Here is a 17194-nt window from a genome sequence, read left to right on the forward strand (position 1 = left end):
CTCCCTTTGCTTTGAACTTTGAGCGTCGTAACTTTGCAGATGTTGTTTATGCTCAAACAGCAACATTACACAAACTAAAATTTGAAAAGTCAAATCATAATCAACCACCCCTTTAACTTCTTTAAATATATAAAAGCAATATCAGACTCAAGGCAGTGCTGATGTTTGGAGTATTCATGCTTGTTGCGTGACATCTTAAATATACAAACGTCATTACCAGACACTATACAAATAATAAACATTAAGGAGACCAGATGTTCGTCTACTAGATGTTTTATTTCTGTTACAGTACATTCTACAGATGCACGCGTGTTACATTACCTTGAAACAACATGGTCATTTAATGTCGCCTCTTAAAAACGATATATTGGTCCTAAAAATATAGAAAGGAACAAATTTAAAGTCACAAAAACTGTACATTATTAAAAATTCACTAACACCACATTTGGTTGAATGTTCTAGTACTGTCTTCGGGTTTTCCATCTGTAAAAAAAAAAAAATTACGAGAAGCAAATATGTCCCTTTTTGTATGAGGAGGAACAGAGTGAATGGTGCATCTCCTGCTGCGCACGTTGAGTTCAGCGTATGAATGAACATGAATTGTGTGCTCTACTGCGCTCCTCTACTCAGTGTATCCTGCTCAGATTTCGCAAATCCTTATGGGTCAGTTCAACCACTAATGATGCAAGGCATTTTCATTTGAGAAAACATAGTTACAATATCCTTTTTGATGGAGTTGGTCCAGGTTCAAACAATCACACACACATATCATTAAAACACATAAAACAGTCTAAACATCTGAGGATGGATCAAGGGTTTATAACAAATCATCATGTTCATGAAAACCAGGAGCAAAGCGGATCCAGTCATACTGAAGAGACAGCGAAGATATTGTTCCAATGAAAATAAGCGGCGCTAAACGAACCTATACTGTCATAAGTACGTGCATATCCTTTCCATATATAAACCAATATCAATACGATCTAAAGTTGTTGTTTTTCCCCCCACAGACAATAGTCATACACCAAGCAAAAGCTTTGAAAATGGCTATCTAGCTAGCGGAGCTTAAAAATCAAGTTAAAACCGGCCTAAATGATTCAGCTATTGGCATTACGTCAGATTTCATCATGAACGAACACTGATTTTCTGGGTTTAGGGGCAGAAAAAATGACAGAAAAAAAATGAATCCTTAGTAAAAGATGGCAAACCTCCAGTTCAAAAGACCAATATTCTACAAGCAAAAGACGTGATGAGTTACACGTGATATAGCATGTTTACTGGCCGTTTCATGAGTCACCTATACATCTCTCTACGACATGTCTGTACAGATTCACTACAGTCTATTGCTATTAAATAATCCCAACTATTGTTTTTTTTCTGTCTTTAAGTGTATATATAGTATATAATAAAAAATATACTGAGGAAATTGCTTCTAGTCTCGAAAGCACGTTACGTTACATTTTCAATCAAGAGGACCCGCGTGGTCCACGAGCAGTACGTTAAGGAGCAGAAGGCGAAACAGTGAGAACGTCCTGATAGAGGTGTGTCTGTGACACGTGACATCAAGTGTGACCCAATCAAGTCCTGTAGAAGTACTTCTACCCCCAAAGGAGTGACGGATGAGAGTGAATAAAGATGAGAAGTTTGTACGCCGTAACACCAGGTGATAAAGAAATGTTTGAACCTTAAATCAAGGTGGGTTGGGAGGGGGGGGCAAAAACAGATACTTGTAAAACAAACAGAACAAATTTATACATATATCTACATGTGTATGCATACATAGGACTGGAGGGCTGTCCAGAAAGAGTCTTTAGTAGTAAAGGAGCGTGGCGTTCCTCCCATGCAGCAGAGGGCAGCGTCTCTATTTGTCCTTGTTCTCGTAAAACTCTGCCCAGCGGCTCTCGAAGAAGCGGCGCATGGAGTGGCCGGCCTTGCCCACGTCCGACGTGTCCTCGTTGAAGAGTTCGCAGTTGTTGAAAACCAGCTGAGCGTCGGCAGCAAACTCCTCGCAGCTGCAGTACCTGAGAGACACGGGTGTGTAAGCGCCTTACGACAGAGATCTATGCTTTTTTCAGTTGATGCCTGAACAAAACTTTGCTAAACATTATACACCCAAACATAATATCTAATACAGTTCAAGTCTGACTCAACTTTCAGTTCATTTTTCTTTGACATGCATTAACATCGGCGGTCTAATTACTGGTAAATTGGACATTTAAGAACTGACAAATGATTGAGGTTTGAACAGTTTGAATATTAGTTCACTAAAATTCATTTATAAATAAATAATATAAATTGAATTTAAAAAAAAATGTGAATACAATAAAGTAATATAGCTGCGAGAAGCAATTGTCGGGGTTCAAGCGGTTTAAGGCCTTTAAGCACGTGCGTATAAAGATATGTTTTATTTAACAAGCCTGTTACCATCTCAGTCATAGATGGAAATGACCATTTACAGCCAATACAGTTTTAACAGTTATAGCGCCACCTATAGTCTGATCTTCATAAAAGTTTGCATGCTTGTTTAAAATCACGTCGCATGTTCTCACCTATTTTCGTGAAGTTTCGAGTTTTCATTTAGGAACGATAAACTTTTGGGTAGACTTGGCCACAAATGTTTTTTAAATTACCCTGCTATAGGCATCCAAAGTAAAAAAAAAAATTATAACAAATGACCTGGAGAGTCCCGAGAATTGTGCCGCAGTGATTTTATTTGAGGGTGATCCAAAAACCTAGGACTAGTTGGTTTTTTAAAGGGTAACTAAACCCCTGGTCAGAGCCTGACTCCACCCACTGGCAATATTTGAAAAATGCTGGAAAAGGGGGCGGAGCCCAGCGGAGGTAGAGGGGATGAACGGATACTCTATCCTGATCGTTTTCAATACTCGCAATTCCAGCTCCTGACTCGCTACAGTGGTTTTGACGAAACAAGATGGTTTTTATACTGCCATGGGCGTGGTAGCTCGTACCAAGGCGTGGTGAGCTGAAACCTGCTTACGTCAGCTCTCACCGCTACCGTCACGAACTACCGCAAACATCCAATAGGAAAATTCAACTGCAGTAGCCACCGTTCAACCTGAAGAGGGCAGCACTCAGACGTTTTTACACCATATATTGTAGAATTAAAACACTTTAAACCCAAATGTCAAAAAAGTTACTCGAATCAATGAACAGCACTAATAAAGCCCCAGTCTTACAGATCATTAATTAAAAAAAGTTGGTTTAGTGTTTAGTTACCCTTTAAATAATCTCCAATATTCAGGGTTCCCACACCTTGGTTAACCTGAAATTCAAGGACCTTTCCCGGTCAAATACCCTCAAATTCAAGGACCTCTTCTTTTAGGGGTCACACTTGGCTCCGTCGCAGTCAAAAGTGACCGAAGCCTTGAAATATAGGCTTCTTTTTTCCCCCCAGGAAAACCAATGTATTATATTTTTGTTCAATAATCTTTTTTTGATTATATTATTCAGAATTTTGAAGGGATTTTATGATACTATGCAATATTTATACATTTTTTACTAGCTATTTTTTCCATAAGAACAATTTTTTTTCTTCCAATACATGCAATATTTCACATTAAAATAGAGTGGAGGCCTTTAAAATCCATTTTTTAAGTGAAAAAAGTGCTATTTGGAGGCATAAAAAAAAATTGTGTAATGTCCTGTAACCAACTGTATAGCTCCCTATATAAAGGCTAGGATGGCTTGAGGGGGAGTAAATTATGGGCTTACTTTCATTTTAAAGTTTGGCGGCCCTTAGCCGAAATTTAAACCTTTTTTTTTTTTATAACTATTGACAATCAGACTTCAGAGAATCTAGGACTAGATCGGATAAGTAGGTTTTTCAAAAAATCCAAAATACTCGAAAATTGAGGCATGCATTTTGTCCGCCTTGAGCCGATATAAGACATTTGAAGCTACGTTTAACGGTTTAGGAGTTATGAGCCATTTCGTGCTTTTGACCAGTGTAGCGCCCCCCTCAGGCCAATCGGGGCGAGTCTTGGTGACGTTGTAGGCAGTGTGAGTACTACCAGCCCTCTACGACTAACGGTTTGGTCTGCCCGATCACTTTTAGGGGAGAATGCTTATCCTTGGAAAATTTAACAATTACAATAGCGCTACACGCTTGAACCCCTAATAAATAAATTGAATTAAACAAATGGTCAAATTGATTATTATTTTATCTCTAAACCCCTCACGACTCAACACTGCAGTAATGTTGTGATTGGAAGATTCCCTCTTACCCTCCCTGCAGAAGTCTTTCCCTCATCGTGAGGAAGTCCATGGGGGTTTTGATGATGCGCCGGTAGCCGGGCACCTGGCGGGGGTTGACCGGCTCCAGGAAAGGCCAGGCGTCCGAGTGAGCCTCCATTTCCATCAGAATGATCCTACAGCACATCAAACAGTCATTATTCCACATCACTCATTCATTATTTAAATGTTGCATTTACAAATGAGTATTAGGAGAACGTAAAATTAGATGTATTATTTCAACGTTCCATTTAACTAACAATTTAATTATGAATTAAAGAATTTTAAAGTGCCACTATTATGCTATTTTAAGGGTTCCCAGTTTTTAAAGGTTTACATGCATCCAAAGTCAAAAACACTTTCATTTTCTCATAATATACATTGCACATCACTTCATTTCTCAAAGGGTCTGAAAACGTCCTGATAAAGGATTCAGTCTCTAAACCCCTCTTTTCCAAGAGCTTACTCTGCTCTGATTGGTCAGAAGGCCCAGTCTGTTGTGATTGGTCTACTCTGCTCTGATTGGTCAGATGGCTCAGTCTGTTGTGATTGGTCTACTCTGCTCTGATTGGTCAAATGACCCAGTCTGTTGTGATTGGTCTACTCTGCTCTGATTGGTCAGATGGCTCAGTCTGTTGTGATTGGTCTACTCTGCTCTGATTGGTCAGATGGCTCAGTCTGAGTATACGAAAAGAGAAAACATCTCAAACCCCGTTGCACACGTTTCCAGGAAACATGACGTTCAATCCGGAAACCGTAGCAAAACGTTGCGCACCGTTTTGAACTTGAACGTGCCCCTGTTGTGATTGGTCTACTCTGCTCTGATTGGTCAGATGGCTTAGTCTGTTGTGATTGGCTGATAGGTCAGATGGCTTAGTCTGTTGTGATTGGCTGATTGGTCAGATGGCTTAGTCTGTTGTGATTGGCTGATTGGTCAGATGGCTTAGTCTGTTGTGATTGAGGACTCGTTTCAGGATGTTCAGAATCGATTCTTTCTTTTGAGAGACAATAACTCCATTTATGGTGCACTTTGACCTTTGAAACTTTGCAGACCTTTTACGTTCACAAACAAATACATTATACACTATATGACAGGTAATATATGAAAAAGCATATTAGGGGCACTTTAAATATAAACTTATTCGTCATGTTTTTAAAGTGTCCCTCCTGGTTGATTGAAGAACTGTGGAAAGACTCACTCGCAGTAGGTGAGGTCAGGCTGGTTTCGTGTGGTCATCCTCCTGCGCTTTGAAGGGGAGATGCTCGTCCCACTTGAGGAAGCTGGAGTATCTTTTTGTCGAGTGGTCATGCCTCGTTTGTACCCATCATCCTCATCTGAACTATCTTCCCCAAGGCGCCGTTTCCGTGGCTTTGACCTCTGACGCGATGAACGCTGTGATCTCGGAGAGTCTCCGTTTTCCTGCAAAATTTAGTTTCAAAAACATAGCTAAAGACAAAAATATACGAAACAAAACGCATGCACATTTTTCAAAACAATGAATCGGATGAAAAAAACCAGCAGCTGGATATTTCAAATTTGACATACCTTGGCAACACAGGTGGGACAAAACCAATCGCCTTCTGGCACCTGCATGACCTTTGGCCTCAGGCAGAACATGTGACACCCACGATCACAGCCGTCACACAAGAGCAGGTACTCGTCGTCATCACCCTTACGGCACACCTGACACGTCTGTGGACACATATAAACATTAGTTTTCGACAATGCGCGAAATATTTCGGCTTTATTCGCAAAATATTTAGACTTTATTCTCAAAAGTAATAGGAGTGACTGTTACACAGCACTACTGAAATACACCCACATTTGGCAGGTGTTAATGTCAAGCCCTGTATGTATATATAAAAAAATTATATCATATCATAATCAAACAGGCTCTGAAGCTGAGCTTATGCGTGTGCTCTCACCACTTTGATGATGGATCTCTCCCATGCGATGGCTTTCTCCAGCTGTAGTAGACAGAGCGAGAGTTGAGACGCACTGCGGCAGCGGTCCAGGCACTGCCGCCACGTCCTCATCCTGGGTGTGATCTCACTTTCCAAGCTATAAAGAAAAACAAGCATGTTTGATATGCTCCAGGGCACATATAATCTACTATATTGCTTTGATGAAGGCTGAAAAATGTGATTACATAAGATAATGAAGTGATATTTAATGGTAAGAAAAAAATAAAATAACGACCCTCAACTCTGACCCACCTGACAGCATCTAACGGGACCTCCTCGCCGCCAGGCGGAGGGGTGAGAGGGGCCAAGCGGACCACCTCTGCCAGATTCCACAGCGGCTCCTTCAAATAACGCCGTTCAACGTTACGCTCAAGATTAGTCAACCGGAGAACGGCCAGGTCCAGGGGGTTGCTGGGAACCCGCAGGAGGTCAGACCATTCCTTTTTAGTCTTGACCATCCAGTCGTCCTTGGGGTCAACCTCGTGCTCGTAATACTGCAGGTCCTCCCGCGTGGAGTCCGCCTCGGGAGGGGTATAGATCTGAAACAAGGACAAATGTCCCGTGTGGTAAACTTTCATTTTAAATTTGTTTGCATAGCTTTTCTTAACGCCATGACAGCTTTGAAGGCTTTTTTGATGTCGAAATCCAAGTAAAAACATAATAAAACAACTAGAATCCCACATAAGATGAATCATTAATTTTTTTTATTATAATTTTCAGAACATTTTTTAAAAATATATTTTCAATTCTAAAACATAATATATATATGTAATATATAATTTTTAACTATTTTTAATAATTATTAAATTAATTTTATTATTTCGTTAATTTCATAACATGAATAATAAATTAATAGATATGTAAATAATTTATTAAATGTATTTATTTTTATGTATTTATTAAATGTATTGTTCATTTATTTTTATATTTATTACATTTGTTTTTAATTATTAAATGCATTATATTTCATAATAAAAATGAAACAATAGGTATATAACATTAATTATCTTATTAATTTTTATTATTTTGTTTATAATAAAATAAATAAGGCACAACCCTGACAATTTACATTTAATAAGTATGACAACCTTACGAATAGAGTGCTCAAATTAAGTGTAGTTTAGGGAGCAGTTTCCTCTACTCAGCGTTAACAGACTCCGAGCACTCGAGTGTGTGGGCTGCTGGGTTTCACTACCTGAAATTGAGAGCTTGATGGTTCCTGACAAGCCTCCGTTTCACCCTCCGTGTTGGGAACAGGCACCTGGAAATAGAGATTGTAGACAGTGATAAAGCGAGCGTGCTGTAAACGCAGTATAAACAAACAGCGCCACCCTGTGGTCACTATAGGAGCAAGACCTTACAGTGCTGTGATTCTTTCAATAAAGGAAGAAATGCCTTTTGAAAGCGTTTCCTTTACCTTGAGCTGAAGGTCTGCACCGACTACCCTCTGCTCCAGGTCCTCCACCCACTGGAGAGCACTGATGTCTAACCGCAGGGCTCTCTCCTGCTCACTCCACGCCTGTTTAGACACTTCCAGCAGGGCATCACCATCCTCCACTGACATCTGAAAAATGGGATCTGGGAAGGAACAATGCAAAAGAATACACTAAACATGCTGCCATCAACCAAAGCCTGCAATCACACTCCGCATGCTCCTGCTCCTCACCGGTCACGGGACGTCTGCAGACCTCAGCCAGGTACTCCACGTGTTTAGTGAGGTGTTTGTGGAGAACCTTCTCTCGAATGCCTCGTGGGTGGAGGGCGCTCAGTATGGCTGTCAGCTCCTCCGGTTCCTTGATCCACCACCAGCCCTTCACCATCTCTGTAGGAGAGAGAGAGAGAGAAAGACATTTAGGGGCTGTTTACACGACACAGTTTCCAAATAGAAACAGAAAACGTATGCGTTTTGGTCGTTCATTTACATGACAATGGCGTTTTGGGGGCCTAAAAAGACAAACTTTTGAAAACGGGGTTTAATTTGACATTTTTATGATTAAATTATTAGCTTTTCATCAACTCCTCTAAAAACCTCTGGGCTAGATAAAGTTGACTTAGTGACACATTCAAATATTATGAACATCCATCCAATGGCAATTCCTATGTTCACTATTTCAGAGAAAACTGGATGGTTCAGTTGGCAAGGCTTAGACACGTGCTTATGTAAGGGGCTTTCGCACCAGGTAGTTCTAGGAACTGGCCACCAGGGTGGCTCCCCGAGATCTAATGGTTCCCTTAGGAACAATTTCCTGGTTGCATTTATTTTGACAGCGCTGAGAACGCCAGAGCCTTAAAACACAGTGCTCGCATTCTCCGTGTTCATCACTGTACGATCTGTCTAACAGTCCTGTCTAATACGTTATTGGATAGAACTGTTATACATAGAAAGCAGACAGTAATGAAAAGTTATTAAAGGTTAAAAGGCCCATCTATCACTGTTTTCCATGTTCGTAGAGTAAGTTTCTGGAGTAAATATATAGGCTATAATCTGTGTGTTTACACAGCTTTTTTTTTTAAATGGTGGGAGCTGTTTTTTTCGCGTGCGTTCGGCCAATCCGCGCCACTGGTAGTTCCTATAGTGCTGGTTGTGATCCGACTGAAGTAGGAGCTAAATTAGCTCCTCCAAAAGGAGTTCCTAGAACTAAAATCGTTCCTAGTTCCTGCGGTCACGCCAAAACCCGGGTACTTACGCCAAAAGTTCTAAGAACTACGAAAACAGGGTATATGCAGGAATCTTGAAGTTAATTTTAATACCTTTTCAAGACTTTTTCAAGACCTTCTCAATATTTTTTAATACCTCACCGCCACTTCAAGCTGTAACCATTTACATCAGTGATACTTTTAACTTAACAGTTTTAGTTTGTGATAAAGACTATAGACCACTCTGATAAAAAAAAAAAAATCAAATAGGCTGGGATAGTAAATCAAAGCAAAGTTTATTAAAAAACAAAACAAAACTTTGCTCCACCCTCAACAACAATCATGCTGACATGTGCCTCAGTTCTTCGTTTAAAAAAAAAAAAAAAAAAAGACTAAATTCACACTTTTACAATGTTTTTGGGACTCAAACTGTTGGACAGCTAATTCAGAAAAAATTAGGGATGCACCGAAATGAAAATTCTTGGCCCAAAACTGAAAACCGAAAAAGAGGAACCCAAGGCCGAAAAAACGAAAACTGAAACACCGAAAGAAATTATGCCAATTATAAGTACCATTGCATTTATGGTTATGACTGTGTACAAACTTTACTAAAATCAAGGCATTGCAATTGCATAAATTAACATTTTCAAAGAATAAATCAGTTACAAATTATGCTAATATTTATTTAGCACAATGCACAGTATAAAATAAAATTCAAACTAAAATGTTTAACTTGACCCCACTCATGTGTACATTAAATAATAATCTGCTGGCCTGCAGAAAGGTTTTAAAATGAAATATTCTCTCATAAAAACAAAGCCGAGCACGAACTTCTCATCACACCAGCACCCAGTTTGCACGTCTAAATTAGTTGATTACATTTTAAAAATGAGCATACACTAGCATAAAAAGCCATTTTAATGAACAAAGGTCCATGTTTAATACAAATGTACACGAAACTTAATGAAATATGTTTAGTGAAATTAGAAAATATTTAAGAGAGCGTTAATTTAGTACATATTCCTATACATATTTTGTTGTAATGTCACAAGTAATAATCTCAGGGTTTACTGGGTTTTACATGATTATTTTTGTATTGGTGGTGGTACTAAAAAATAAACATTGTCACGTGTTTATCTTTCTTCTTCTCACCGATTCCTGATGGTTAGAGGACAGTTACTTGAGTCGTCCCCTGTCGTTTCAAAGAATAGTACAACGGCGAGCGCGTCAAGTATAAACGCCTCGACCGTTTGGAGAGGTGCGCGTGCTGTCTGTGGAGACTCGCGCTGCGGAGGCAGGCGAACGTATAAACAAGGCTTCCGTCTCCTCGCGGGTTCAGATACACTGAAATACGTCCACACCGCAGACACGTTGCTTCAGACAAGCACGTGCTGGTCGCGGTTTCTGTTTGCGTCATCACAACATTTCGGCCGTATTGTTTCGGTGATAAAAGTCTTTCGGCCGAAAACCGAAAATGCACTTTGGGCTATTTTCGGCGGCCGAATATTCGGTGCATCCCTAGAAAAAATACTTTCAAAATTTAAGACTTTATAAAGCCGTGATAAGACTTTTTAATACTTTTTAAGGGTCTTAATTTTCCCAAAATTGATTTATCACCTTTTAATACTTTTCAAGACCCCGCGGATACCCTGGAAAAGGTGCGAAAGCCCCTTTAATCTACAAAAGCAGGATGGGCAAAAACGTCTTTCATCCGCTAACATCACGACACTCACCTAACGGAATAGGCTTCACCGTCAGTTGAGTGAAGTACTTCAGTTCGACCTCCTGGAAGAGATTGGAGGGAGGTCTGCCGCGCCTCTTGGCCGCGCCGGATCGAGAGTGCACTCGGGACGGCCCGCTGCCTCTCCTGCGCCTCCTGCCGGCCCGGGGAGCTGGAGCTGGGGTGGAGCACACCTGAGGAGCCGGAAGAGGAGCAGCTTCCATCTGCACCTGAGGATGAGGAACACAGGGAGAAGCCATCAGCATTTAGGATATTCATTCACTTTTCCTGATCTCATTGAAGTACGAACCTGTGTCGTGGTCGGCTGCAGTGGAGGTGCAGCGAGCGGGTCACAGCCGAGGGGTGCTGGAGTGTCTTTCGCCGCGGGGGATGAAGAGGCGGCAGGGATGTTCTCGCACGGCTGCGCGAGAGACGCCTCGTCGCACGGCTCCTTTGGCAACAGATTGAACCACTGGCCTTGTTTTTCTGCCTGCTCCCTCATACTGTCCTCCGGTTGGCTGTTATCCTCCCCCTGTCCGGCTCCAGACGCTGCGACCGGCGTGCTGCCGTCCGCCTCGGTGTCCCGCGGCTCGAGAGAGGGCTGAGCCGGATCCTGCACGGGGGAGTTGAGGGCCGAATCTTCACCTGCTGATCTGCTGCTGCAGCGCCGTCGCCGCCGGCTCTTGGCGGCTCGAAGGTGGAGCTCCACTTCCGGCTTGATCTTGCGGGGACGTCCACGTCCTCTCGGGGTGCTCATCAGAGAGGCCTCGCCGGGGAGAGGATCCACCTCTGTGGGGGAACGCTGGGATGCTCGAGGAGAAGAGGTGCCGAAACCCGGAGAGAGGGGAGGCTCAGCTTTAACCTCTGCTTTCACTGGGGTTATGACCTTCACATAAGTCACAGGCTCATCACTGACCGTCACTTCATCTGAAGCTGAACACAGGGAAGTAATAACTGGACATTAATGTGGGCAACTAGTAGGGCTGCACAAGAAATTAATACTTAACATTTTTTTATATCCACATTTAATTTAATATAACAAATTTTAACTTTATTCTCTATATTGTTACTATATGCAAACAGTTTTAATTCGAATTGTGCCAGCCCTACAAGCACAGCAAACCTGGTTTTATTCTTTTTTTAAATCCCATTTTAAAACTGAGTCACATTTTTTTTAGAAAAATCGCAATTAGATTCTTTCCCCAAAATCATATGGCCATAGTAACAAGAAAACCAAGAAGAAATGAAACGTGCCGTGTTTGTTTGCAATAAACAAAAATTGTTGAATTTTCGTGACTCCACAGCAGACGATTACCTGAATGTACAGTATATGGCATCACATCAAGTACAGACTCTTAGGGGACCGTAAGTGTGGTGTTTGGGACAAGGCCTATATCTCTAAGTGTGCGAGATACCAGACTAACTGCATGCTGGGAGTTTCCACTCACCCAAGATATCCTCGGCTCCCTCCACGAGGACACATCCCATATACGGCAGCAGCAAGTACCTGCGACGGTACCGGTCCTGCCCGAGAGACACGGCTCGCATGGAATGCGACGACTGTAGAAGCTTCTTGCGGAAAAACACTTGGCGCTGAACACACAGAACAAAATATTTTGACCAAAATAAAAATACATATTTATTTTGACCGACTCAAGAATAAGAGTCGGATTTTGAGTTGTATATAAAGGTTTCAGTTTTTATTTGTGTGAAATTATTATATCTAAAATCAATAGCAGTTGAATATAAAGGGTTGGGCTCTGTTAATTTTAACCTTTAATAATATAGCAATGCACCGAATGAGAGGTTTCCCTGTATAGCTTACAGAGCTCATTTTTTCCTGAAGAAAATCAAACTATCGGCTCAGCATTGATATCGGGAGATATCATTCTGAATTATAGACTAACGGTACTGGCTGATAACTTTAGTATCGGTGCATATAGTGACAATTTTAAATTCATTACCAATATTTGAAACTTCTGGAATCATTAGGTCTAAAACTATATACTCATTTTAACCAAGCCTTTTTGGAGTAACTGTCAATTCTATTAATATGAATAGATTATTATGTGAACCAAATTTCTTCAATTGGTCTAACTTTACAATAATATACATGCTCCAAGTTTAATTTTAAAACAATTACATGACAATTGTACACATTAAAAACTGTGTACATTGATGTGCAGAATACAATGATTTTTAAAACAACTCTCAAAAATGTCATTTTCAGAAGCTGAGATTAGATATTTTACCTTGGTCAGTTTATCAATCTGACGCTCCAGCTCTGCAACACTGCAGGTATTGGGGCTCTCAATCTGTTAAAAAAAAAGAAAAAAAGAAAAGTAAATTCGAGACACTGTGTCTTATATAAATCAACCAAATTTAGCTAACCAGCCAAGGTCTGTCATCTGACATGTTGTGCACTAAATAAATGATTTAAACATCATTAAATCACAGACAATATTGCAATTGTACTCCATAAGCACAGCTCTGGTCTCTGTACCTCAGTGTTTTTGGGTTCCTCTTTGGCTTTGCGGCGACTCCCTCTCTCCAACACACAGTTCTCCTCGATGCTCTCCTCCTCGGCCACACCAACACGAGCGCTGCGCCGACGCTCCTCAAAGCACAGCTCCTCCTCTGGGCGGCCCGTCTTCCGCATCAGCGCAGCCTTCAGTCTGCTCAGACACACACACACACACACATTTAGGAAAGATGAAGCCAACTACAGAAGAGTCTTGTGGCTAGTTTCCACCTAGCGATCCAGTACGGTAAACCCTTCCTATGCCGGAAAGTAGCGATCGACGTCATTCTCGCACGGAAAAGGAAAGTGGTACAGTACGGTTTGATATTTTAGTACCATTCACAACTTCTGACAATCGAAACGGAAATAATTGCGCACCCTAATACTCGGTGGAAAAGAGCCATTACTGTGCATTCACACCGGACGCGAATAGCGCCAATAGTTTGACGCTTGACCACTTTGTGTTAATTCGCATGTCAATGGCGAAATTGACGCGCGTAAAAAAAAAAGTTTGAAGGGAAATTTACGAGCGTCAGAGGCGAAATCCGGAGGCGAAAGTTTCGGAACCCGTTGGCGGCCATCTTTTTAGATGTTTATCGAGCATTAGCATTATTCGAGAGAGTCACCGCTGGTATATGCTCTGGAGAGCAGAAACAGCTGCGTAGGGGACATCGTCGCTGTACTCGGGTCCACCAGACCCTCCGGAGGGTTTCAGGAGTTTCACAATTTGCTCCAGGAGCTAGGTTTGGTGGACCTAACGGGGAGGACGCTGACGAGGACAGCGTAGGCCGTATAAGGCCTCGGCCTCGAGTGGTCTATGCCTGTCGAGCCCACGCTCTACAGCCCGGCGCGAGGTTCACCCTCGCCCGCACACACCTAATCTGTCATTTATTTTTGTTTTGATAATAAATGGAGCCTCCAAAAGTGAAACCTGTCCTGTGATTTTTTTTTAAAAGTTTTTATACACTAAATTGTGTTTGTTGTCTTTACATTAGAATAATAATGTTTCATATAATCTAGAATAGAAGTGGAATAAACAGCATTCAATACAAAATGAGTATCTCTCATATATTGAAATCGAGTTTTTATGTGAAAGATTTGCTTTGCACACCAAGCATTTTTGTCAAATTACAAAATAATTTATTGAGGCATTATAAACAGTCACTTCACCACGTGACAGCAGCAAGCAGGCTCCTGATTGGTTAACGCGGCGCGATTTGACGCAGAAGTTCAGATTTTTCAATTCGGCGGCAGACGCGAATTCGCGTCAAACGCGAGAATGCACAAAAAGCACTACATAAAACATTCGCGCTTAACGCGCAAGACGCTCAATTCGCGCCATTCGCACGAACTTGACGCGCGAATGAGGCGTATTCGCGTCTACCGCGCCGCGCTCTACGCCTCATTCGCGCCGCAGGAATTTTTTACGCGCGTAACGCGTCTTTGCATTGACTTAACATTGAAATCACTCGCGCCTGACGCGCTATTCGCGTCCGGTGTGAACGCACCATTAGACTGCTTTCACAATTGGTCCAAACATGTGTCGTCAACAAGTACTAACACCAGATGTTTATTCGTGTAGCTATATAGCAATTCAGAAAGAGAAGAAACTCGCATCGCCATTTTCTTTATAAGATAATTCCAAACGGTGTTTCTCCAACTGAAGGGCATTTTGGGAAGGCCGGTAGCAAAGGGCACATGCAATGGTCACTTAGAGGAGGCAATTATTAGGCGTGTTCAAACTTGTAGTTCAGTTCTCTTGGTCCGGACCAAAAAAGAAAATGATACATTTAGTCCCGGTTCACTTAGCTTTCACAATGTCATTTTTAAGACCGAAGAACCAGATTTCAGAAAACCGCTTTCACAGCAACCAAATTTGCACAAAAAGCTTCGATAAGATGCAAGGATCTTACTTGCGTAGTTTGCCTTCTATAATCCACTTGTTTTTCCTGTAGGTTGCCATATTCTCTAGTGTGTTATCAATCTCCCTGCAGAACAGAGCAGTTGGAAAATGAAAATGTTTAAATAAATGGATCAAGAAAACACTGCCAAATTATGATGATAATATGATCTGAATTCCTGCTGACCTGGTGACTATGTTGCTGCCGTTGAGTTCCTCCACCAGGAAGGCCAGTATGGAGGCTTTGACGTCGGTTTTGAGGGTCTGGAAGCTCTTTGTACGGAGACTGTTACACACTTCCAACTCAAAGCCATGGGCTTCCAGAAAGATCCGCAGCACTTCAGACACAGTGTTGTGGCTCAGCTCCAGATCCACTAGCTTTTCTCCAAGGATCTTCACAGACTGAGACACGAAAGAGAATCAAACCAACCTTCATTAAATCACTGATCACTCAAACGCCTAACATTTAGTCTCAAACCCACATGACATTGCACATATGTGATTATATACTCACAGCCAGTCAAACGTTTTGGATCAGTTCTTTTAAAAACATTAAAAAAAAATCTTACTGCTCTTCACTTTTGCTCACTAAGCCTGCATTTAATAAAAAATAAATAAAAAAATTATAATAATGTGAAATTTTCTAAGTAAATACATATTAAAGTGTAACTTATTCCAGCGATCAAAGCTGAATTTTTTAGCATCATTACTCCAGTCTTCAGTGTCACACGAGCCTTCAGAAATCAGTCCAATATTATGATTTGATGCTCAAGAAACATTTCTCATTATTATCAATGCTGAAAACAGTTATTTACATTTTTATTTCCAGATTCTTTGATGAATAGAAAGTTCAAAAGAACAGCATTTATATGAAATAGAAAGCTTTTGTAACATTAAACACTACCGTTCAAAAGTTTAGTGTCAGTAAGAATTTGTATTTTATTTTTTGATGGAAATAAAAGAAATCAATACTTTTATTCATCAAGGATGAATTAAATTTATCAAAAGTTACAGTAAAGACATTTATAAATGTTACAAAACAAAATAAATGCTGTTCTTTTGAACTTTCTTTTCATCAAAGAATCCTGAAAAAACTGTTTTCAACATTGATATTAATAATGAATGTTTTTTGAGCATCAAATCCGCATATTAAAATGATTTCTGACTCATGTGACACTGAAGACTGGAGGAATGATGCTGAAAATTCAGCTTTGATCACAGGAATAAAATTACATTGCAATAGAAAACAGTTATTTTAAATTGTCATAATATTTAACAATATTATTGTTTTTTTTTATCAAATAAATGCAGGCTTGGTGAGCAGAAGAGACTTCTTTTAAAAACATTAAAAATCATACCGTTTTATTAATTCTTAATCTTATCTTTTTGACTGGTAGTGTGTACAAAAACATTTCAAAGTTACCCAATTTACGCTTCTGGTGAAAAGGACGCGTTATCAAAACATCTACAACTATTACAACTTGAAAGATAAATTTAATATACTGATATCACTATAAAAAAAAAGACAAACCTGGTAATAAGAGGGCAGTCCAGGATCGTGCAGAGCGGCGTCCACCAGTTTAATGAGCAGATCCAGCAGCTCGCCCTGGCTCTTTCCCATACCGAGGAGCCCTTCCTGCAGGGTGCTCAGGCTGGGAATATCCTTAGGCACCTGGAGGCCCAGAACCTTTCCGTAACCATGCAGGAACTCGACCACCCTCAAACAATTGGAGAAGGCCACACCGGACAGCACCAGTCCTGGTATCCGTGACAGCGCTGGGAGGAGCTACACATGGAGACAGACGGCCACAACATTATGAGTGATGCCAGGCATAACATCACACTTTAATTATCCAACATTCATAGATGTAGGCCTACTCGACATTGTAGTAAGCTACTAGGGCTGTCAAAATAGCTGAAAAGCTAAATTCAAAATTCTTTCGAATTTTCTAATTGTGCAAATATTTAAGGCAATTAGAAGAAAAAAGTACTGTATTGTCTCCTATGCCTACAAGAGGGCGCAATAAGCAAATTTAAACCAAATAAAGCACTGCATCTTTTATTGAAATGAAATGACATTCACTTTTTCATGACATTCACCGTCGTCATCATCATGTCTAGCGTGACGCACCAAAAATTCAAATGCGCGGCTTTTGCATTCAAATGTGCAGATTTTTTTTCTTTTATACAACAAAGTTTC

The 17194-nt window shown here is 40.7% G+C and overlaps 1 protein-coding gene across 1 annotated transcript in view; it reads right to left on the bottom strand.

The window, feature by feature from the left end:
* Positions 1 to 1004: 1004 nt before the first annotated feature.
* The window catches only part of baz2a (bromodomain adjacent to zinc finger domain, 2A), a 34030-nt gene continuing 17840 nt past the window's right edge, over positions 1005 to 17194 (bottom strand). The window contains exons 14-30 of the mRNA XM_056238384.1: positions 16526 to 16780; positions 15182 to 15396; positions 15008 to 15082; positions 13077 to 13248; positions 12826 to 12888; positions 12022 to 12166; positions 10884 to 11506; positions 10587 to 10803; positions 7883 to 8038; positions 7634 to 7794; positions 7412 to 7477; positions 6469 to 6755; positions 6178 to 6313; positions 5798 to 5944; positions 5451 to 5671; positions 4245 to 4388; positions 1005 to 2021 (exon numbers count right to left, since the gene is read on the bottom strand). Of these exons, the coding sequence (XP_056094359.1) occupies positions 1862 to 2021; positions 4245 to 4388; positions 5451 to 5671; positions 5798 to 5944; positions 6178 to 6313; positions 6469 to 6755; positions 7412 to 7477; positions 7634 to 7794; positions 7883 to 8038; positions 10587 to 10803; positions 10884 to 11506; positions 12022 to 12166; positions 12826 to 12888; positions 13077 to 13248; positions 15008 to 15082; positions 15182 to 15396; positions 16526 to 16780 (3243 nt within the window). The 3' untranslated portion in view covers positions 1005 to 1861. The remainder of the gene's footprint in view (positions 2022 to 4244; positions 4389 to 5450; positions 5672 to 5797; positions 5945 to 6177; positions 6314 to 6468; positions 6756 to 7411; positions 7478 to 7633; positions 7795 to 7882; positions 8039 to 10586; positions 10804 to 10883; positions 11507 to 12021; positions 12167 to 12825; positions 12889 to 13076; positions 13249 to 15007; positions 15083 to 15181; positions 15397 to 16525; positions 16781 to 17194) is intronic.

The sequence above is a fragment of the Rhinichthys klamathensis genome, unplaced genomic scaffold (genome assembly GCF_029890125.1).
Source record: "Rhinichthys klamathensis goyatoka isolate OS25496 unplaced genomic scaffold, OSU_Roscu_1.1 h1tg000521l_1, whole genome shotgun sequence".
NCBI classification, from domain to species: domain Eukaryota; kingdom Metazoa; phylum Chordata; class Actinopteri; order Cypriniformes; family Leuciscidae; genus Rhinichthys; species Rhinichthys klamathensis.